Below are 24,411 nucleotides of genomic sequence, written 5' to 3' on the forward strand. Positions count from 1 at the left end.
GGACTCTGGTACCATGTATGCCGGTTATTGTAGTTTTCAGTCCATCTTCCACGAAAGGTTAGCAGATGTGACGTAGGTTCCTGTAACCCTTCCGTTCCCAGCATTCCAAAGTGTGAGCGGCCAAAAGATGGCGGACCGGGGGTACAGCTTCTCCCTCACCACGTTCAGGTAAACTGAGCAACCATACTGTCGTTCCATACTCACTCGGTGGGCGAAGGAATCCCCTCTTTCTGGCGATAGCTGCTCTTATTTGACTCTCTATATTTTCAAGTTTGAGGCTAGCTGGAGGCGCTGCAATTTGCACAGTCACGGTTGCTGTTCCCTGGCCGCTCTGAGTAGGAGGCCCTTGGGCCGCTGCTGCATCTTCCTGGACCATTACCTCTGTGGGTTCGAGTTTTTTTTTCCACCCAAAAGGTTGGAGGAGGAGGATGATGGCCCCAGGCCCAGGAGCGAACCACATTCGGTTTCGCTTTCGATCTAGAGATGTGCTGGAAGCACTCGGTTTGTTGGTCCTGTTGGTTCGTTAACAGCACGGCAGGTCTAATCCTTGATTAATGTTGATGAGGAAAGGGAAGATAATGCTGAAACGTTTTGCTGTACCTGCATAACGAAAACAGGAGAAGTTTCATCACCTTGATCCAGTGGTTATCTGTGTCTCTAGTCAAGAGTTCAAAAAAAAGAGTCGTGCCGGCGGGCATCCGTGACATCAATTGCCTGTAATAATTATGAGGAAAAACTGCAAATGGATAATTGTGATATCCCACACACTCATACAGGCAATTGAGGAGTAATTCATCAAACTCCTGACTTGAGTCAGAATGGACAGGTTTTGGGGAGTCAGCAAGTGAGTTACTCGCTGCAGCATTCCCAGCCCCTGACCTGCACTTATAGCCACAGTATTTGGTCATTTGTAATCGCTTAGATATTGTGGGGAATTCAAAAATGGTAATGCTGTTGAATGTTAACAGGCAATGGTTAGATCTCCTGAATTAGGTTGTGGATGGTTGAGTGAGGAAAGAAGGTTTACCTAGAACATAGTTTTAATTTAATTGCAGAAAGTACAGCATGCTGGACATGGGATCTTTCAATTATCCAATTATAGTTTTTCCTTTGATCTATTACAGTTTACTGAAACTACAGCTCCCCTGAAACAAACAGTATGCTGGAGAAACTTAGCAGTCTGGCAGTTTCAGTGGAGAGAGAAACAGTTAGTGTTTAAAACCCAGTATGACTTTTCTTCGGAACTATGAATTCTGTGTTTGTGTTAAATTCTGTCTTTTGTTGGGGATGATCTTTGCCTGAACTTGTATGCTACAAATATGAATGTTGTCCAGGCCTTGCTGCATATGGAGCTAGAATGCATCGGTAGCTCACGAGTTGCAAATAGTACTGAACACAGCAGTCATCAGCAAACATTCTATTCTGGTATTTTGAAGAAGGGGAGGTCATTGATTAAACAATTAAAGATGGTTGAGTGCGGAGCACCAAATGACCAACTTCTCAGACACTGTCTTGGAACTGAGCTAATTGACCTCCAACAACCATAATAATCTTCCTTTGTGCTAGGTATGATTCCAACCTGATTTGCAGTTAATTCAATTTTTCTCAGACTCAATTGATGTCAAACTTGATTAAATGCTGTCTTGACGTCAAGGATAGTCAGTCTCACTTTTTCTTTGGTTTTCTTTTATCCATGTTCAAACTAAATCAGTAATGAGATCAGGAGCTGAGTGGAGTCTGGCTGAACCTGAACTAAGCTGACTAAGTGCTGTCAACGTTCCTTCTATTGCTTTGATTAGTTGAATTTTTTTTGCCTTTTTTTGTGGATTTGTCATCACTGGGTAATTTTCAGTGTTATCACGTGGATGACAGTGTTGCAGTTGTATCAAAATGTCTCAGGAATAGCTAGTTCTGGAAAGCCAGTCTTCAGTATTACTGGAATGTCATTAGGACCCAGAGCCTTTGCAGTATCTGATATCTTCAGTTATTTCTTAATATCATGTAATGTGAATAAAATTGGTTAAAGACTATCGTGTGCAACTAGGCCTCTCTGGAGGAAGAGGACAAGATAGATCATCCGCTTAGCGCCTCCGGCTGGAAATGGTTGCAAATGTCTTGAGTATTGGACTAATGTGTTGTATTTCCTCATCATTAAGGATGTCGATTCTTCCCTTTGGTTAGTTGAGCTTTAATTGTTCACCACCATTTGTGACTGGATGTGCCAAGACAGCAGAGCTTCGATCTGATGTGTTGTTTGTGGGATCACAATTCACTGTAAATCGCATGCTGTCTCCACTATTTGACATGCATGTAGTCTTGTGATGTAGCTTCATCTGGTTAACACTATCATTATTCTGTAAGCCTGGTGCTGTTTCTGACCTGTTCTACACTCCTCATTAAATGAGGGTTGATCCACTAGTTTGACAGTAACGCTATGATTGGGGGTATATTGGATTATGTGGTTGAATGCAATTCTGATGGCCTGCTGAGCCTCAGATGTCCAGTTTTGAGCTCTTTGCTTTGTTTGAATCCATCCCATTTAGCATCATATTCGTGTCACACGATTGGGTGGAGGATATCCTTAATTTGAGTACAGAACTTTGTCTTTACCAGCAACTGGTTGTCATTCCTATAAATACTGGCACGGCCACACCCATTTGCAAGTGCTGGATCGGTGAAGATGAGGCCAAGAAGATTTTTCCACCTTGGTTCTATCATCACTTGTAAACCCAATCTGGTAGATTTGTTCATTGAGGTTTGGTTAGTAGTGCCACAGCCATGTCACGCTAGGTGCTGGGTATTGAAGTGCCCTACCTCTAGTATATTAAATGTCTGTTTAGCCTCAGTGCTTCTTTCAAGTGGCCATCAATATGGAGGAGTACTAATTCATTAGTTGAAGAAGGCTGGTAGGTGGCAGGGCCCACAATAGTAGGGATGTCTCGACCTGGGCCGGGAGCAGCAACTGGCAGGAGTGATCAGGAACTTTTCTTACCTGTATTCAATCTGATGCTGTGGGACTTGTGGAAGTCCAAAATCAATATCAGGAGTTCTCAGGTCCTCTTCCTTCTGACAGTTTACCACTCCCTGGTGGTTCTAACCTGCCAGGGAGTATCTTGGGATGATGATGAAGGGCCCTGGCCCAATGGCTATAGGTTAGGATTCACTGAACATGGGACAACTGTTGCAATTTTAACACAATGTTCCCAGATGTTAGTGTGGTAGACTTTACAAGGTTGAAGAGGTAGAATATGACTTTGTCCTTGTGCCTTGATTGATACCAGGCAGTTTGTCCTATTTTATAGTTTGATTTCTCTGCAGTGGCTGTCTCTAACTGAGTGGCTTAATTAAAATATTTCAGAAGATAAGTAGGAGGCAAGTACATTGTTGCATGTCTTGAGTTGCATGGTGGCTTTCCTTTCCGAAAGGACACTTATGAGGCTTTTTAGGACAGTCTGTTATTATGAGAGTAGCATTTTATATCACACTTATTATTAAAATAATTTTAGATTCTCTTATCTCCCACATATTTTTGCATTGTTTCTCCTCACATACTGTTATACTCTCCTATAGTCCTATCTCTCAGTTCACATTGTGTTCTTGGGATCTTGGCTGACTTTCTTATCGTTGCCAGAATCTTGAGCCTAATGATTTGCAAATGCCCATGTGAAGGGCTTGGAGAAGCTTTGTTATGTGAACAGAAGTGGTTAATATTGTAGTGCCTCAAGGTGCTGTGTTATTTCATTTTGCTTTGGAGGTGGATCTCAAACCCTGCGAGAAGGGTATCCTGACAGTTGCTTCATGCTCGTGCTTGTGGCTGCTGGAGGGTAAAACTTGAACTGCCTGGGATTATGTTGAGAGAAGGTGAAGGGGCTCAGGTTTTATCATTATCAGTGAAACTGATTCTGTGTGTTTGCATAGAATCATAGAATCCCTACAGTGTAGAAGCAGGCCATTCGGCTCATCGAGTCCGTGCCTACCCTCTGAAGAGCATTCCACCCCCACAATTCCTGTAACCCTGCATTTCCCATGGCTAATCCACCTAGCCTGCACATCTTTGAACTGTGGGAGGAAACTGGAGCATCCAGAGGAAACCTACACGGACATGGGCATTTTTTACTTCTAATTTTCATTGTGATAAAGTACTAAATTTAAAGTATATGGAATATAAGATTATAATGTGGTATCAGTTGCACTGATCCATTTTAATTTGTGTGTGTGTGTGTGTTTATAAAATGCTACAAAGTTTTGTTTAAAAAAACCTCCCCTTTCCCCATAACTTAAACCTAATGTGTAAAAGTTAGACGTTCCATGCCTCAGTCTAAGTATGACAGTTCATATGAAAGTTGTTATTACTACCTGAATTCAAAAAGAAACTTGATCAATTTTAGTATAAAAGCTAGGCTTTTCTATATGAACTCAAACATCAGAACTAACTGCTACTGTGGAATTGTTTTAGTAAATATTTGAATTTTTTTCCCTATTGCCCCACTTTGCTTTCAACCTGAAATCACTGTTTCAGTAAACTGAAAGGTGCTTTCCAAAGTAGTAAGACTAAGTCTACAACTCGGAAAGATGAATTTTGTTACTGGAAAAACAAAATAAGCACAGTTACAGAAACATTTATGGAGTCTAGTCATATTTCAGCAGTAAGTCAGTTAGGTGCAATGTTACATTTCTCCAACTGATGCAAGATTCATTTTGCATTTTAATGTTCCTTTGCCTGTGTTCTGACTAACATCACTGAGACATCTGAAACATTGTTGATCGTGGGCTATTGTATGGAAATTGGCTGTTTCCTGCATTACTACAATTAATATACTTCACGGGTACTTAATTTGGCTATAATATACTCTAAGATGTTCAAAATTTGTTAAAGGTGCTGTAGAAATGCAAGTCTTTGTTCATTCATTTTTTTGTTGAATTTTCATGATTATTGGCAATTCATTTGTTACCAATGAATCTATTTTAGATTATTCATCTTAATTATTTTTTCTCTTTTTATTCTTTATTGCAGTGAAAAGTATGATTTAATATTACAGCACTATGTGGCTTAATGGTCCAGAAGCCACTCAATAAAGTTTATTTAATGATCTGAAAAGGTGTATGATCTGATTCCAGCTATAATCTCAGCCAGTTTAGTAGTAGTCTTTTGATGATTGGTTTCAGCATTTACGGATTAGAGTGGTGGGTAATCAGATGGAATGCATCCTGGTCACTATTCAGTACTGGATCTGAAATTGAATTTTAGGTGGGGATGTGATAAGGCATGGCTATGCTACCTGAAGTTCAATAAACTATGGATTTTCGCTCAGTTTACCCAGAAAATTGATACTGAGGTGACTTTGAAAGATTGTTGCTGTCCATAATGCTGCAACCCTATGAGGGTTAAACAGTGACAGACATTGCTGAAAGAATGCTGAATGTTTGCCTTTATGTATACCTCGGCAGTGGTATTGACTTTGTTGGTGATATTTATTCTGGCTATGGTATAAGAGGTTTGCACTGCAAAATCCAAAGTGGTTACATTTGTTCATTTTGCACTTGTGGTGCTGAAGATAAACTGAATCTGTTTTTGGTGTTTCTGTATAATACTTACGGAATTGAATCGGAAAGTCTAGGAAGGAAAATTATCCATCAGAAGTGCTCTTAATTACAGTTTCACCCATGCTGTTTTGTGTTTTGTCTTGCAGTCCTTCGGGCAAACTCGTCCAGATTGAATATGCCTTGGCAGCTGTAGCTGCAGGAGCTCCAGCAGTTGGAATCAAAGGTATGGACAACAGTATAACCACTGTGCTCTTTTAACCACTTCAAGGCTGACAACCTGTGCAAAAGAATTTTCTTTGCCAAGTTTTGTTTTTAACGTCTTGTATGAGAAGTTAGCTAAGCATATTATTATGGCATTTATTGCACTTTGCTAATAGCCCTCGAAATTTTGGTGATGGGTTGGCATCTTTAAACACTGCAGTTGATCTGATGAAGGTACTGTCATATAGTACTGTAGATAGAGAATGACTAAGATGGAAATGGCTATGTATCTCCACCTTGGGATGACATGTGACTTGTTGGTGAACTTGCGATGTCCTGGCAATGTCCTAGTGGATTGAAAAACAGTCAAAGTAACGTCCCTGTTGAAAAAGAGACCAAGACAAAAACAGGTAACTATTGGTCTGTTAGCTTCACATCTGTCATAAAGTCATACAGCATGGAAATATGGGGAAATGTTAATCTACTATCAAGGATCAAATAACAGAATGTTTAGAAATACATAATGTAATTAAGCAGAATCAGCAGGGCTTCGTGAAGGGGAAGTCATGCCTTATTAGAATTCTTTGAGGAGGTAGTTGAAGGAGAATTCATAGATGTAATATGGACTTCTAAAAGATGTTCAATAAGGTACTAACGTGGTAAATGTGAAGACGTTTCCCTTTTCAGAGAGTCTAGGACCAAAGGGTATAATCTTGGAGTACGGGGTTGTCTATTTAACACAGATGAGAATTTCCTCTCAAGGTAGTGAGTTTTTGGGATTCTTTACTGCAGAGAGCTGTCAAGGCTGGGTCATTAAGAATATTCAAGGTAGAGATTTACAGATTTTTAATCAGTAAGGAAATCAAGAGTTATGGAAGAAAGGCAGAACAGTGCAGTTGAGAATTATCAGCTCAGCCCTGATTTTATTGAATGACGAAGGGGACTCTGGACTGAACAGCTTACTTCTGCTCCTATGTCTTATTCTCCTCACATTTGTCTTCATTGGAAAACCTCTCCATTTTAAACTTTTGATTCTCTTGTTTGTTTTAATTTCTCACGTGGAAAAATGCCCATTCTGCATCTAGTCTGGCCAGTCCTCTGAGGATTTTGTCTGATAATGATTACCTTTTGTTCTTCTGAGCTCCAAAGGTTAAAGGTGCAAATTGTTCACCCTTTCCTCATCAGATAAGCCCTTTATCCTCGGCGTGAATCTACTCTGAACTGTTCCTAATACACTTGTATCCTTTTTCAAATAAGGAGAACAAGATTGTACATAGTACTCTAAATGTGGTCTCACCAAGGCCCAATTCAGCTGCAGTAAAATTTTGCTACTCTTGTATTTAATTCCCTTTACAAGTAATTGCAACAACCCATTTGCCTTCCTGATAACAGGGAAGGTAGATAGATCAGCTAGACAAGTGCAGAAAAGAGTCATGAGAATATTCCAGGGATGAGTAACTTCAATTGCATGGATCCATTGGAAAAGGCGGAGGTGTTCTTGAAGATTGCACAGATATTTGGAGTGTTCAAAATAATGTGGAATCTGCAAAATTGGTAGGGAGAAACTTTTTTTTGGCAGAGGGATTGAGAGCCAGAGATTGTTGATTTTAAGTTGATTTGCAGAAGATTCCATGATAACATGTTGTAAACCTGTTTTTTGTACAGTGTCATTTGAATGCCTTGTCTAAAAGTTTAGTGAAGGCAAATTCATTTGGGGCTTTCAAAAGAGAATTATGTGAGAAGAAAATCTTTACAGAGATGGGGTAAAAAGGAAGGGGAATGAGTTTGTGTGAGTTGGGCTTGCAGATAGCCAATGGAGATATGACAGAGGCTGCCTTTCAGCCTTGTACTGTAGTAATTCCATGATAAAGTAATTAAGGCATACAGAATACTTCATTAGTTGAGGCAAATAATATAAGAATGCACAGGTTTTGTTAGAGCACATAAAACTGTAGTTAGGTCAGAGTTGCTGCATTATCTACCATTTTGGTCACTAAATTATAACAAAGGTGTGGTTGGACTATAAGGATGTTAGAAGGTTGGGAGAATTTTATATAAGAAGAAAACATACTTAATGTGGAATGGAGGAAGCTGAGGAGAAACTTTAATTAAATAATGAGTAGCCATGCTAGAGTGGCTGAGAAGAAGTTATTTTATCTTGATAGTCAAAGATTAAAAGTAATTGATAGAAGGATTAAAGGGGAATGAAGTATTCTTTTCACCTGAAGCATGATGGTAATTTGAAACTCACTACTTGGAAGGTTGGAAGAGTTAGAAATCTTAATTGTATTTAACAAGTATTTGCAAATGTACTTGACGTGCTGTAAACTATAAAGCAATGCACTAAAAGCAGAAACATGGGATTAGCTGGAGTTCTGAAGAAGGGTCACTGGATCCAAAATGTTAACTCTGATTTCTCTCTAGATACAGCCAGACCTGCTGAGCTTTTCCAGCAATTTTTGTTTTTGTCAGACCTCTCTTCCAGTCAGCGCAGATATGTTAGAACAAATTGCCTTCTATCCTGTAAACTTCTAATTATTTTGTGCAAAAATGCTGGCTTTCTATGGGAACCTGGTTGATCTAGGGCCCTTGTTTGAAGGCACATGCTTGTCACTGCCATCAATGAAACAAATCCTCATTTGTTCAATGACTGCTCATTGCCGTGTGCTGACGTTGTCTCCTCTGAGTCAAACAGTTTTGGGTTTGAACTCTTTGCCAGGCTGACTTTTTATAATATTGACTGAGCAATGAAGTGCTATATCGTCTTAAGATCATGAAATGTTGGGCAGAAGTAGGCTGTTTTGCCCATTGAGGTTGCTTTACCATGATCATGGCTGATCTGATAACCCTCAACTTCATTTACGTGCCCTTTCCCTCTTCTTTGATTTGCATACTGTTTTTAAAAAAAATTGTCTATGTCAACCTTAAATATACTTAATTACCCAGCCTCGATAGCTTTCTGCAGTAAAAAAAATTCCACAGATTTACTGCCCACTGAGGAAAAAAAATTTCTGCTCATCTCTGTCTTAGATGAAAGACTCCTTACTCGGAAATTATGCCCTCTGATCATAGACTGTCTCACAGGGAGAAACAACTTCTTGGCATCTACCCTGTCAAGATTTCCCCCTCTCAAAACTCCCTAGTCTCCTCTCCTCTTAAATCCATTGAGTATAAATCCAGCCTCTTCACATAAGAAAATCCCTCCATGTCCGGGATCAACTGAGCAAGCCTTCTTTTGATCTCCGATCTCACTATATCTTTGTTTAGATAAGGAGACCAAGACTTCATAGTATTCTAGCTTGGTCTGACTAGAATAGTATTAGCAAGATCTTTCTATTATTATACAGAATTCCCTTTGAAATAAATGCAACATTCCATTTGCCTTCCCCATTACCTGCTGAGCTTGGATGCTAGCTTTTTTGAAATTCATGCAATAGGACCCCCAAATCCCCTTCTACTGCAGCTTTCTGCAGTCTTTCCCCACTTAAGAAATAAGTGGCTCTTCTATCCTTCCTGCCACAGTGCATGCCCTAACATTTTCCCATATTCCATCTGCAAGGTTTTTGCCCAATCACTTAACCTGTCCATATGTCTTTTCAGATGCCTTGTGCCATCTTCACTACTTCCCTTCCCACTTATTTTTGCATCATCTGCAAACTTGGTGATGGTGCTTTCGCTGCCCTCGGCCAAGTCATTAGTATATATTGCAAGGTGTTAAGGCTCTACCACTCATTTCTGTGGCACTCCCCTAGTTACAGGTTGGCATCCTGAAAATGCCCTCTTTACCCCAACTCTGTGCCTTCAATTAATTAGCCAATCCTCTATCCATGCTAATATGCTACCCCTAACACTATGGGGTCTTATTAAGAAGCCTTACATGTATTAGCTTATTGAGCGCCTTTTGGAAATCCAAAAATACTATATCTACTGGTTCTTCTTTATCTCCCATGCTTGTTATCACCTCAAGGAACTGTGCTAAATTTGTCAGGCATGATTTCTCCTTCATGAAGTCATGCTGACTCTGCTGCTTATATTTTCTGTTTCTAAATGCTTTGCTGACAAATTCTTTACAATAGATGTAAAGACTTTTCTAATGATGGATGTTAAGCTTACTGGCCAGCAGGTACCTGTTTTTTGTCTCTCTCCTTTTTTGAATAAGGATGTTACACAGACAGTTTTCCAATTCTCTGATACATGTCCAGGATCTAAGGACTTTTGGAAAATTACTACTAGTGCATCCACTATCTCTGCAAATGTATCCTTTGAAATTCTTGGGTACAACTCAACTCCAAGGTTCGAATTGGTCTTTTACCCATATTTCCTTTTTCTCTGGTGATGGTTCCCGTACCTATTCCCTCTCCCATGCTGCCACCTCCCGCCCTGCTCCCCACCCCCAATTTGATTATTTAGGATTTTTAGAATGTTATTAGTATCCAGTACCACGAAAACTGATTTGTAATATTTGTTTCACTCTTCTGTCATTTCCTGAATCCCCATTATTATTTCCCTAGCTTCATTCTGTAAGGGGCCTATGTTCATTGTTGCCTGTTTTTTCCATTTTATGTATCTAAAGAAGCTCTTACTATTTTTCTGTTTCTTTCTATTATGTCCTCATAGTTCATTTTCTCCCTGTTTGGTTTTCTCGTTCATCTTCTGTTGGTTTTTAAAACTTTCCTTATCTCTGATTTAGCACTAATCTTTGCTACATTTTTTTTTTCTTTCAATTTGATATTGTCCATAATGTCCTCAGTTAACCAAGGTTGGTTTATCACCTTCCTAGAATCCTCCTTCCTCAGTGGGAAATATCTTTGTTGTTGGTTGGTTCCCCCGAACTGACTGGTTTTGCTTGCAGGTAGCACACAGCTGGTTGGCGTAGGTTTCCCATTTTCAGGCTTGTTTGAGCATGTTTCCCTTGTAGGTGTTTAGTGTTTTAGCGAAGATCTGTAGATCGGGTAGCCACTGGAGTTGTTGGCGAACCAACCAACAGCTCCAACCACAATCCGAGCTACGGTTCTTCGCTAAAACATTAAATCTTTGTTGTTGTCATGAACTTTTTTTTAGAAGTCTGCAGTTGTTCATTAAACATCTTTTCTGATATGGTCTCTTTTAACTGAGTGTTTCAGTTCATGATTCATCAGCACAACATTCTAAAAGAGAACTGACATCTTGTTGCCATTCAGTGTATTATTTAGGTGATATTGCTATCGTGCATGAGATCAACTAATTAACATCAGAATCTGCAATTCAAATAAATTATCTGAGGCACTTTGAGGTACCCTGAACACAAGACTTAATTTGTTATTTGGAAAATGCAGCTACGCTTCGGTGCTTAATAAAATTAGCTCATCGTAAATGGATAGGTGCAATGTGTATTTATCTCCTTGCGTCTCTAAATGATTACATATTTCTTTAAAACCTAGCTTCCAATGGTGTTGTTTTGGCAACGGAGAAGAAACAGAAATCCATTCTTTATGATGAGCAGAGTGTACACAAAGTGGAACCAATCACAAAACACATAGGAATGGTGTATAGTGGAATGGGCCCTGACTACAGGTAGGTGAAACAAATGAATGAACCCTATTATTCTTGGTGTTTCCTTTACGATAATTGTCAAGAAATTTCGGGTTCCTCAGCTTCAAATTGTTTTTCTATTCCTCCCACTCAAACATTTCAGGTACTGCGCACTTGCCTTCCAGCAATGCAATTGAATTGACAATCTGTATATGAAAGTCACTGGGATACTAACCTGTAGCCCCATGATGCTCTTATTAGAGTGAGACCGTTTCGTAGAATCCTTACAGTGTGGAAACAGGCCCTTTGGCCCAACCAGTCCACACCATCCCTCAGAGCATCCCCCTATAATCCACCTAATCTACACATCTCTGAACACTACAGGCAATTTACCAAAGCCAGTCCGCCTAGCCTGTACATTTTTGGACTGAGAGAGAAAACTGGAGGAAACCCACGCAGAAACAGGGAGAATGTGCAAACTCTATATAGACAGTCACCTGAGGGTGGAATCAAACCCGGGTCCCTGGTGCTGTGAGGCAGAAGTGCTAACCACTGAGCCACCATGTCGTCCTCAATAATGAATTAACATCTGCAGAATCTTAACATGTTTAACCACTGACATGTGTAGTGTCCTTTTGGTAACAGACATAATCTTAAAGCTACACATTAAGGGAAAAAGCTTTTGGAACAGAATCAGTTGAATACATTTTTTAAAAATCCAAATGTCTGAAACTAAAAGTAACATCACCAAGAAAAATAGACATTTTGTAGCCTGAGCTAGCAAGCTTATGAAAAGCTATTTTCTATTTTAGAGTTTAGCAGATTCTCAAGTGGATAGGAATAGAGAATGAACAGGTGGCTCTTGACCACTCACTAAAATACAATAGCTCTGTCAGTGGCAATACCATTGACTGAAAACTGAGATGACTGAAACTGAATGTTCGATCCTGTTGTAGGTTAAGAATTTTGCAGAAAAGACAAACCTGTTGCTGAATAGTTTCAGTTGCTAAATATGACAAACACAAGAATGCTAAATTTCAAATTATCACAACAGTTTACTACAGGAAAATATTTGCTGATTAGTTTGCAAGTTAACTCTGGCCAAGACATTGCCATTGATGAAGCAGTGGGGAACCACTGGCTCCCCAAGATCTTGGGTGATTCAGGAAAGGAGCAATATTTAAAACATTCCTTTTTTTAGAGAAAATGGGTCCCTGTGAACGAATGAAGCAAGAGTAAATGTGCTGTGCTTGAAGCATACAAGATGAAAAGTTTTGGCACCATATCTGTGTTTTCGGTGATATGAAAATTATTTTAAAATTTATTTATGGAATGTGGGTGTCACTGGCTGGGCCAGCGTTCATTGCCATCACTAATTGTCATTGTATCAGGTGGCTTGCTGGACCATTTCAGAATGCAGTTAAGAGTCAACCAAATCTTTGTGAATCTGGACTCACATTTAAGCTAGACTGCCTCAGGGGAGCAGAGTTCCTTTCTTAAAGGGTGTTAGTGAACCAGGTAGGTTTGTATGATGACTGGAGGGTGCCATTGCTATTAAATTGAACAGATATCTTTGTTTTATAAATTTGAATCATTAATGTCTTTCTTGTTAGATTGTTTGGTTCAATATCATTTGTTTATGTGAAACACTGATAATTTTGTTACTGTTCGACGTAATCACCTGCAACTTAAAAACAAGAAATGCTAATGTATGAGGAGGTGATGGCTTGGTTTTGGTAAACTTGCAATCTGAAACTTGAAGACGGTGCCAAGATGAGAGGAATGTAGACTTTTTTGAGGTACTAGACAGTGTAGGAGACCCTGAGTCTTGCTTGTGTTACAGTGAAGATATAGGAAGAAAAAAATGCATTACCTTAAGAAAATATGATTGAGATTTGGTTATTGTAATTACTGGAGCTGTTGTCCTCTAAGTCCTGCGGTCTAGATGATATTGATCAATGCAGAATGGAATCATAGGCACAAGAGTGCATGGTGTTGTGATGGGACAGAATGGAAGAGAAGACACCTGAAGGTTATTTACTGAAGCGGTACTGAGGAAACACAAATTACAACAGGGTTTGGATAGAAATGTGTGTAATTAATGAGTCCATATTCACAGCACTTTGCGCTATATTGCTTACAGGGTGTTGATTCGCCGAGCCCGAAAGTTGGCACAGCAGTACTACCTTGTGTATCAAGAACCCATCCCTACAGCCCAGCTTGTACAGAGAGTAGCCTCTGTCATGCAGGAATATACACAATCTGGGTAAGTCAGTTATTGGCTTCTTTACATTCTCAACATGGGCGATAACGTAAATTTATTGTCACATAAATTGAGAGAAGTATTCAAGGTGAGTTGCCCTGCAGTAGAGTGACTGTTGCATTTTGTTGTGCCTGAATCTGCAGTTCAGGTTAAGTCAGATGTTTGGGTTTGTAATCAAATTACAGGGCAAGGATACGGAATCCTCTTAAATGTTTGATGCAAAGGTGAATTTATGGAGAGACTTAATGCCTTATCTTCTGTTTTGGCCTGCAAGAAATTCAGAACTAAAAATATATGAAGTGCACATTCACAATCTTGTAATCTGCAAGTACAAAAATTTGTCATTGCAAATGTCATTATATGTATATACAAATTCAATATCTAAACAAAATAATTCATTAAATGTGGACTGTTCTGAAATTTGAGAAAGGTCTGCATAAATGCCCCTCTCGAATAACTTCACCTTTTTAGAGAGAGATTCATTTTTATAACTTTTTGTAGTCTGCAAGTTTGATCTTTCAGAATGTATTGGTTATATTGACCACAGGACATCCCAGCAAGGTAAGGATCAGTGCTCATTCTTTTGTCTTGTTTCAGTGGTGTTCGTCCGTTTGGCGTCTCACTGCTGATTGCTGGCTGGGATGAGGGCCGACCGTATTTGTTCCAATCAGATCCATCTGTAAGTACTTAGGTGGCAATTTTTAGGTCTAATTCTTAAGCTGTTTTTCTTTCTGTGTTTGCTTACTGGAGACGCAATGCTCCAAATCACTGCCAATCTTGATTTTGGTATGGTTAATAAAAGTCACCTAATCTTAATAAATAAAAGACAAAAATACGAAGCCGGAATTGCTCTATAACTGATAGGAAATTGAAAGTAAAGATTGACTAGTATCTTGTGGGTAGTTATGTTTTGCTGCACTGAAAGTTCTACTTTCATGTTGAAACTTGAGTAACCTCTAATCAAGCGCAATTGTAGCACAGGTCCTTGAATTGTTCTGATGGAAATGAGATCCTGGAAAACTTGATAAACATTCAAAACAGCACATTTTCATCTCAGTCAGCTTCACGCTGACACCAACAAATGAAACAAGTCTGGACAGTCCTAATTCAGTTTTTTGTTAAACAGAACAATATCCATATGTTGAATTTGGCAACAAAAGACTTCCAGGGATTTACATGAATTTTTATTATAAATCTATTGTTTAGCACAGATACCAGCTCCACTTTTCCCTTCCTGACCCTCTCCTTGTCTAGAAGCCAACTCTCTTACTAGGGAAGAACTCAGGCCCTTTTTAAACAAGTAAGTGCAACATCAAATTTACAATTTACCCAGTTAACCCAATACAAGAAGAACACACCTGTTTTCTTTTAAATCAACTTATTTGGGCATGTTATGTCAATTTGGATTAAATGCCCAGCTCTTGATATTTTTAATCAGCTTTGTTCAGCCACGTTATGTTACATTCCCCCCCCCATCTCTGAACACATTGCTCTGATGCTTTGATATCTGTAGAATTACGCTTCCAAAAAATGTTATTACAATGGCTGAAAAGAGATTCAAAAGTGTCAGTTCTGAAGAAAGATCACTGGACCTTGAAACGTTAACTCTGATTTCTCTCCACAGGTGCTGTCAGATCTGCTGAGATTTTCCAGCAATTTCTGTCTTTGTTTTTGATTCAAAAGTAGCTTCCCACTGAAATAGAGTATACTGTAATTTCTACTCCCCAAGTGTTCCTCAAAGCCTCCAGATACCGTCCTGACTTTGCTCTTGTAAGTCCCATCTGGTAGGACCTATACTGTACAGCTCCACCTCTTTCAGGGCAGGTTGAAATCTCTTGTCAGCTTCCTAATATATTCTGAATTCTTTTCAGTTCTATAACTCTCAGAGTACCTCTTTATCACCCTATCTTCAGTTTTACTAGCAGCCACAAAACTGTCTCCAGTCATGGAGATTCTGACTTTTATCTGGTGTCAGAATCTGTAAAGCTTTTCGATATTTAATTCCAAGAATACTTTATTTCTAATTTTACTCTTTCCTGGTAAGGATGAGGGCAAGCCCATATTTTGCTGCTTCCAAGTTAGTGAAGTGACCCGAGTCCACATCTCCACCTCATTCTTCCACTGCTCATATGGGTCCAACTTTGAAAACACCAGTGGATAATCATAGTATGCGGTTCTACGTCATGACTCAGAAATTTCACTTTAAAAAGCCACCAGGAGCTTTAAATCTGTCAGAAAAAGGGATTAGTTCTGCTTTTCTTATCATCCCACTTGAAGAGATTGACATTCATCCTCTGCCATGTTTAACAAGCTGATATCCATATGTTAAAGTTGGCAACTAAAGAATTTCTGAGATTCACAAGGATTTATTGTAAATCTGTAGGATAAACATCACTAAGGTTTTGGAGTATTGAGGTTGGTTTGCTCACCGAGCTGGTTTGTTGTTCCGCAGACATTTCATTACCCTGCTGGATAACATCAGTGCAGCCTCTGATGAAGTTCCGATGAGGATAAACATCAGTTTCCACATTTCCTGTAAAAAGCCTAGCTCTTAAATATCAAGTCCATTAGGCATTACCTGCTTTTGAACAACCTTGGTGTTGCTTTAGTTACCTGCAGTTCTAACATTGGAACCGTGTAGACATTCATTCTCAACACAAGATTTCCTCTCAAAGTGAGGCCAAAGAGATGTTAGAAATTGGAAAAGTCTGCAATTTTATAGGTATGATTGCTGTTTTGAGGTTTGAAATAATATACATTATTGGGAAAAAGTAAAAGAAAACTGTCTGCCTGGCTGTGTTCTACCTAATAGCAGTAAGAGGGTTTCTTTTCCATGGCATTGATAGTCTTCATCTAGAAATTGTTTTATGCTCAAAAGACTTCTGATGTGTGCCACCATAATGACACTGGTGTGATGGTTGACCAAATAGAAATTGTACATGACTAGCCCAGACTGCAAGCTCTGGTGGAAAAATTCACCTCTTGAATCCCGAAAGCCTGTTCACTGTCGCTGGGTGAAAATTAGGAGTTCAGTGGAATACTATCCACTTGCCTGAATGATTACAGATCGAAGAACACTCTAAGCTCAACATCCAGGAAAAAGCAACGTAATGATTAGCACTCCTACTACCTCTGATGCATCATGTGTGCCGTCCACCGTATGCACTGCAGCAAATCACCATAGTTTTTTCATCAGCACCTTGCCAAGGCATAACTTCTACAGCATCAGAAAAACTAGGCCCTCAGGTTCAAGGGAATATCATTACCTGTGAGTTCTTTTCCTAGTCACTAGTCACCCTTATCATAGCATCCTTATTGCCACTGGTTCAAAATCCTGAAATGGTCAGATGTTACAGCCACAGAAAGAGGCCTTTCGGCCCATTTTGTCCACCAAACATCTATGTATTCTAATCTCATTTTCCAGGATCTGTCCCATAACCTTGTGTGTTAACGATATTTCAAGTGCTCGTCTAAATAATTGAATGTCTATGGGTTCTCACCTCCACCACACTTTCTGGCAGTGAATTCCAGATACCCACAGCTCTTTAAGTGAATTTTTTTTTCTTCAAACGCCCTTTAAACCACCTGCTCCATACCTCCAGCACTTTCTATTTTTATTTTTGATTATGTACTATTCTCTTTGGTTCTCCATTATTTGCCTTGTTTTCTTCCAAATGTAAATTATTCCAGAAAGGACATAGACTACTGGTCCCCTCATTCACCAAGGTCCCAGATATATTGACCTTGGTCCTGCAAGTACAACAATTTGAAAGTTGAAAAAATTCCAGGTTTAGTGGAAGAAAAAAAAATCTAACTGGGCAACTGTGCAATGCAAAATTGGCCATTTTAAATTTCTTTGCCAGGACTGAATTTGGGCTATAACCAATTCATAACCATCATGAATATGCTTCAAACTACTGGCCATTGGGGTGATGTTATATGACAACATGTAATGACACATGTAACTTGTCTTCCCAGCAAAATAAGTCTGTGATCTACACTAAAGCCATGATCTACTTACCAGCTTTGCAGTTGTGTACGATTTAAATGTGGCAAAACAAATTCAGTTATTGTCAGCTTCATATTTTCTGAAAAACAATTGTTCATAATTCAACAGCTCAGAAATGTACTTGACACTAACATACACAATGAAACAGCAGTGCAACTTCTGTTGTGTACAACAGGTTACAACAAACAGAATCTGTAAAATTGATGTAGAAAGATGCCTTGGACTTCCAGTACTCAGTCTGGCATCCAGTTGCTCTAACTAAAGCAACCACTGTGATATTGCTTTTAAAATGGCTGGTGTTTTCATTGTACTGAAATTTACTGATACAATTTCTACTGTGTACTCAGGCTTTTTCTTTGGTTTGCTCTTAAAAATATTTCTTAGTTTATTTTCAGAAGAGGTGGATTAGAGTTTGTTTTCCTGTCTCCTTACTGCTAACTGGATGAGTTGTGCTACTTTTTTTTTTGTTTTTCAAGCTGATCAGAGTATGATCCTTTCACTAAACTTTTATTTTTTTCTTTTTCCAATAGGGTGCTTATTTTGCATGGAAAGCAACAGCCATGGGGAAGAATTACGTAAATGGGAAAACTTTTCTTGAAAAGAGGTAGAAAAGCAATAATGGTGGTACTATCTTTTCCTGTATACCAGATATAACAATACTGTAAATATGGTGTTCACGATGGACAGAAATTTCTAAGATTTTGAAGGACCGGTCATTTAAAGCAAATATTTTACATTTTGTCTCTGGCCTGTTCACAGAATTTTGTACACATTTTAAATTGAGATTTTTGTTGAGTGTTTCCAATTCCAAAATGCATTTCATTTTGGATTCTGTTCTGGTTTAATGTTTAATTGAGTAACGCGTAGAAACTTGACACAGATTTTCATAAATTTGTGTTTTAAGCTCTTTAAAAAGAAAAGTGAAAAATTATTTCAGGAGGAAATAAGTTTCTTTGTGTTTGTAGGTACAATGAAGATCTAGAACTTGAAGATGCCATTCATACAGCAATCTTAACACTAAAGGTTAGATATAGCATCTGTTGTACAAAGAGTGAATAATGGTTTATCTGGAGTTACTTTTTTGTAAAGCAATGATTGATGCTAATTGGTATGACTTTTCTTTTCTCCCAAACAGGAAAGCTTTGAAGGCCAGATGACAGAAGACAATATAGAGGTTGGAATTTGTGATGAAGCAGGATTTCGAAGACTCACTCCAGCAGAAGTCAAAGACTATTTAGCTACCATAGTCTAACATTTATTCAACTGATTTTTTTTTTAATATGAAAGAAATATTGGTCAACTTCTGATTATAATTTGAAAACCTTTTTATTCCATTCTTTAGTTTTGGCAATGGTTAAACAGTCAATACAATGTAAAACTATGTTGCACAAGTACATCTGATAAATCTTGTCTTAGAAATGAAAACAAATTTGTGAAGCTCTTGTCATTTAATTTTTTCACATGATGTCAATGAAGCAATTTATATCTTTTTAATGTCTGTATTTCCCACAATTGCACAATTTTTCTATCTTAATGCAGCTGCTGCTTTTAATTGCATATCTGCTGGCACATTCTTTCTCATCATGGAATAAAACATGTGAAAGGGGAAAGAAAAGTGCCATATGATATTTATACTCTGTAGTTACCCACCCATGAAAGGGTTTGTTAATCAGTTTAACTGAAGTCACTTCTGCACTGCACCTGTCAGGGTAGTGAGTGGAAGAGGGAGAATTCCTAGGAGTCTTGTTTGATGCTTGTACATTTTGAATTGTTTTTCTGGTTCTGCACACCTATAGTTAGGTTAAAAAGTACAGCATAAAACGTACCATTACACCCAACTGGGTGCATGATAATGATTAAATTTTGCAGTTTTTGTATGCACTTTGTCATACTTGCAGTTCCTTGGCATTTTTAAACTATGTTAATTCCCTTTTCCATATTCCTGGGTTGGAAGCAAGTTCAGTTTTGCTTGGCTTCCTTTGGAAAACATTTCAAGCCTCCCAATTGTCACTCTTTTAATTTGTCCTTGGTGTACAAGTGTCATTTTGAATTTAGGGGTTCCCAATATATTCATTCTGCCGTTAAATATAACCATACACAAATTGTGTTACAAGGTCAGAGTTTATTTGTCTTTATTCATCTGCCTTAAATATGCATTCTTTTACTTGAATAGCTTTGACAAACTCTCACTGATGAAAGTTAACAATGGTCAGTAATCAGCCAGCAACTTTTTATGAATGCCAAAAATTGGTCATTCACCAAATGCACATTTCATGTTCAATATGAAATACTTTAGTTATTGCTTCATTGTGGTGCTGACAATGTGGTATATAACTGACACACCAAAATCAGCATCCCTTTCGATGGATTTGTAAGATTACATGATGCTATTTGAAGAATAGGGTGTTCTCTACAATTTCTTGGTTTATTACATCCCTTAACCATCACAATTTTTAAAAAGTTAATTGTGGAACTCTCCTGTGTATAAATTGGCTGTTGGGTTCTCCATTTTACAATCAAAATACACTTCTACAGTACTTCATTGCCTGTAAATCCTTTGAAAAGTCCTGTGGTAATGAATGGCACTGTATAAAAGCAGGTTCTTTAATTAATATTAAACTAGATTATAATTTTTGATCAAGCAGATTGATACGTGGGACCTGAGATGAATAAGGGTACATTTCAATGAGTATTATTTGTAATGAAAATCAAGTAAAACTAAAGTTAAACCACCTGAATATGTCAATTTTTCTCAATCCAGAAGGACCCTTATTTCCAATCTGAATCTGCATCTCAAGATCTCCAGCTGTATAATCTCTGCCAGGTGTTGCTCCCTTCCCAAACCACCTTTCAAATCCATACAAAGTAAATTAGCATTTTTTTGGGAATGTGTGCATTTTGAGAGACAAAAGATGCTTAATAACCACTGCTCGAGCAATTGTGACCCAGTTTTAGTAAAATTGTGAACTTGTGGAGACCATAAGATGGGGAGGAGTCTGAGACAAACAGAGTTGAAGAGAAATAGACATTTCAGAGGAAGAGAGAATCTATTTAAAATAAACACTGCAATCATGTGGGAGACCAACTAATAAGTAAATACTATAAGTGGCACAGACCCATGCAGAGTCCTGATTAGAATTCTACTCGGCAGATTTATTGTTACTTCATTTATTTGAGTTTACACTTTATTTGTACAATACAGTAAATTTGAGCTACTTATATCCCAGTCAATGCCACTTCCTGTGGAATGAAGTAGGTAGTCTTATTAAATTGTAATGCACTGCTGATTTTGAGTGGCTTGATTTGTCTTGTAGAGCTCACCAGAGGTTCTGATGTCATCCTTACAATTTTCCCTGCAATGTTTCAGTGTTTAACCTGTTGTGAGAAAAATATTTGAACTTTATGCTTTTGATACCATTTGCTAATGATTCACTAGCCAGTTTTGCTAATTATCCACTCAAACCCATTCAAAGTTTTGAACTGTTAAAATGTCCATTTACCATCACTGCTGTAATGAACATGACCTCTCTTTTTCAAACTTGTGAACAGTCTGTTGTGACTCACTTGAACTAGTGCGCTGTGTGTTGTGCTATATAAATTATTTTGTGATATGTCCATTTCGTTAATGTACTTGCCCCTACATTGTCACTCTTTTCTGATAGCACAACATTACAAACAATATCTGGAAATTCCGTGTGCTGGTAGGATCATTTGTTCCCCCAGAGGTGTCTGGGTATTGATAAGGATGTGTGGAGATGACTGGTGATCCACTGTCCTTCTAAAACCATATCCAATGTATTACACCCCATATGTCAGTTATTAAAAAAAAATTGCATATCTCTTGAATGGTCAGATGTGAGGGCAAATATTTATGACTGAAGGAAAGACTTTGTAGTGGGAATATCTGAAGGAAACTGCAGCTATAGTCCAACCCAAGAAGCAAACTTAACTGATCTTGTTGGATCTATGTTAGGTACTGCTGCCACTTATATTGGACTTGTCAGCAGAGTATTTGTACTTGTTTGGCATAGGTTTGCATGCATATACTGTTGATGGTTGATTGCAACAAATCATGTCATAACTGGAAGTTTTTGTTCAACATACCTCTTCTAGCAAATATTGCTTCCCCAAGCATCTACCAGCTGATGAAAACGCACTGACTAAATAAAACAACCTCTTCTGCCTACCTTCAGCATTGATGCCCATGTGGAACAATGTCATCAGCAAGATCTACCAACAAACATTCTTTGGCTGAAGGAACTGGAAACATGGGAAGTCATCAATAAATCTCGCAAACACCATCTGTCAAATAGTGGGCTTTGAGCTACCGCAATGGGAATGATACTCGTCAAACTTATTCAGTAGCTAGCATCAATTGCTGGGGCCTTGGTACAAAACCACGATGCACTTCTGCACGTGACTGAGGAATGTTCCCCCGCCATATATCAAATGGCAGGCTGGTCACTTCAAATGCTACAAATCAGGAGGCTATTGCATGAATTTGAGGTTTTGTATTCACTAATAAAAGTAAAAACTGATAATCCCTCCACAGATTGTTATAGCAGAGCGCTAGTTACGGCTGAAATGTCTGCGAAACAGCTGTTTAATCCTATGCTACCCAGTAGCCATGCTATCATCATTGCCACCACTTCCATATAATGCAATAAAATATAAAAACAAATATCTAATTACATTTTATGAAATGCTTTTTGGGAATTCAATTGCACCACGTGCATTGTATTTCTTTAGTTTGGATGTTCAATAACCTCTAAATAATTTTGATTAATCAAGAAAGCACTTTACAAACCTGTCTTGACTCTCCTTACTAGCTCGTATATCAATATTCACAGCCTTGTTCTACTTTATAGTCATTTCCATCAACAGATTAAATATATGCAGTTACCAGCTCGCGGCGAAAGCGTTCCGTTCTTGCGTCCATTCACAAATATTGTACGCAACTGGAGCAGGCTGCAGCATAATATAAATAGCCGTTTGTAAGTACGAGGAAATGTTCATGTATGGGATCTTTAAAATAAATATTGGCACACCTCTATATGGGATTGCTTTTGTAAGTATGAGTGTTTCTAAATTGGATGTTAGTAAATCGGTGACCCCCTGTAGACTGAAGTTGCTCTTTTTTTTTCAAATACTCCTGGCCATGTCTGGTCTCTTAGTGTTCCCATAATTCTGTTATTGTTGTCTCATTTAATTGTCACAGTTATAGAAAACAAACCATATAGATATTTGAAAAAAAAAACTAGCAATGTTCTGATGGAGAATCAGTAGTTTACCAGTTATATAAAGTAATACATGACAATTCTTCAATACCTGAAAAGCTTTATTTTTATGTGTTACTCTGAACTGATTAGCAATAAAATAGTAGACAAGAAGTAGACTAATGGGTAATATTTAAGGATCAAGTTATTTCCTTAATAAATTCTTTAGTTTTTTTTTGTGTGTGGCGCGTACGACTGAAGGACAGTCCATTGACACAAGATTTGGGGAGATTATGTTTCTGAGAATTTTGCTCTTTGCCACTAATTATTATGGTACTTTTAGAGAGACTTTCAGCTGTGACTCATGCCAGCTCTGATTTAGTTCAGCAATTAAATCCCCACTGAAGTGATTTGAACATAAACCTTAGATGACACTGCAGTATGATGTGTGTTTCATTGTTGAAAATACATTCTCTCAGTTGACATGTTAAAATGAGATTCTCTCAAATATGTGCAAAATATCTCAATGCACCATTTGAAAAGAACTGGACAATTCTCATAATTTCCTGGCTAATATCTCCAATCTGAATTATTTGGTAAATTATTCATTGGTATTTATGGGTACTTGCTATGTGTAAATAAATTGCTATATTTGCCTACATTACAACTGTGATTACACTTCAAAGGAACTTTGGGATGTTCTGAGGCTATGAAAATTGCCACTGAAAGCTAATTAATCATTGCATATTTTTGTTTTCCTTCTTAACTTATGACTAACTTGATGACTCACAATTTTAAAATCTTCTGGGAAATACATGGCCCGGATTTTGCATTAGTGATGGCAATAAAATTGAAATTTACCATAATTCTCTGAAACTGATTGCAACTGCTTATGAGCGGAATAACATGGACACTCATAAATCACTTTCACTCATTTTATGTTTCCCTATAGGGTGCACTGCTAAGGTGCTCCAGTCTGCAATCAATTAGGAATTTCTGAGTATTGAAAGCTTGCTTTTAATGTTGTTAGTCCCATTGTAAAATACTTTGAAAAGTTAGACCTTGTTAAACAAACTGTGAGTTTTGATTGCAAACTAAGTTCAAAGTTACTGTCGAACATCCTCACTGACCCTGGAAAAGTACATTTGTATTGGGGGATGTCAAATTTTTCGGGAGGGAGAAATTTGACATGCCTCAGTACAAATGCACTTTGTTGATGACATGTTTAACGGCTGGTTTATCATATTTAAGCTTCTGCCTTAGCTCACATTCATAAGGTGAGGGGAGGAAGAGGACAGTGGTGAGGGGAGAGTGTGTGAAGGGAAAGAGCAGTAAGGGGTGAGGGGAATAAACGGTGGAGCGGGAACCGCGGTAAGAAGCGGGTTGAAAGGTCGCCGCAAGAGAGCGCGTCCCCGTCTCCATGGAGACGTAGTGTTTGAATTCTACAGCGAGGAGCTCGAGACCAACTGCCACCGAGAGAGAGTGAGGGAGGCTGTAGGATCAATACAACGGTAAGGAATACATACCATAGCGATCAATTCAGTTCACAACCATAAGGAATATTTACCGTGGCGACAAACGCGGTACCCAACGGTAAGGAGTATAAACGATAGCGATCATATACAGTTCACAACGGTAACGAATATATACCATCGCGATCAAATACA

At 38.4% G+C, this 24,411-nt stretch overlaps 2 protein-coding genes across 2 annotated transcripts in view; both read left to right on the forward strand.

Moving 5' to 3' along the window:
• The first annotated feature begins 51 nt into the window (after positions 1 to 51).
• On the forward strand, positions 52 to 21,368 carry psma2a (proteasome 20S subunit alpha 2a). Its single transcript, XM_020511115.2, has 8 exons — positions 52 to 168; positions 5,691 to 5,767; positions 11,166 to 11,298; positions 13,400 to 13,522; positions 14,117 to 14,198; positions 18,059 to 18,132; positions 18,494 to 18,551; positions 18,664 to 21,368. Exons 1-8 carry the CDS (start codon positions 128 to 130, stop codon positions 18,778 to 18,780), a joined length of 705 nt encoding a protein of 234 aa, XP_020366704.1. The 5' UTR covers positions 52 to 127; the 3' UTR covers positions 18,781 to 21,368.
• Positions 21,369 to 24,192: 2,824 nt separating this feature from the next.
• Positions 24,193 to 24,411, forward strand: part of LOC125486675 (uncharacterized protein C7orf57-like) — a 113,354-nt gene continuing 113,135 nt past the window's right edge. Inside the window, exon 1 of the mRNA XM_048615255.1 lies at positions 24,193 to 24,255. The gene's annotated coding sequence lies outside the window, so the exon portion shown is untranslated. The remainder of the gene's footprint in view (positions 24,256 to 24,411) is intronic.

Source organism: Rhincodon typus, chromosome 2, assembly GCF_021869965.1.
Source record: "Rhincodon typus isolate 14 chromosome 2, sRhiTyp1.1, whole genome shotgun sequence".
Classification (NCBI taxonomy): domain Eukaryota; kingdom Metazoa; phylum Chordata; class Chondrichthyes; order Orectolobiformes; family Rhincodontidae; genus Rhincodon; species Rhincodon typus.

What these genes read in the sequence shown, in the direction of transcription:
- psma2a (XM_020511115.2), top strand. Translation starts at nt 128, where the DNA reads ATGGCGGACCGGGGGTACAGCTTCTCCCTCACCACGTTCAG. An exon ending in TCCAGCAGTTGGAATCAAAG is followed by an intron (nt 5,768 to 11,165) that starts GTATGGACAACA and finishes TTTAAAACCTAG; the next exon opens with CTTCCAATGGTGTTGTTTTG. An exon ending in TGTTCCAATCAGATCCATCT is followed by an intron (nt 14,199 to 18,058) that starts GTAAGTACTTAG and finishes TTTTTCCAATAG; the next exon opens with GGTGCTTATTTTGCATGGAA.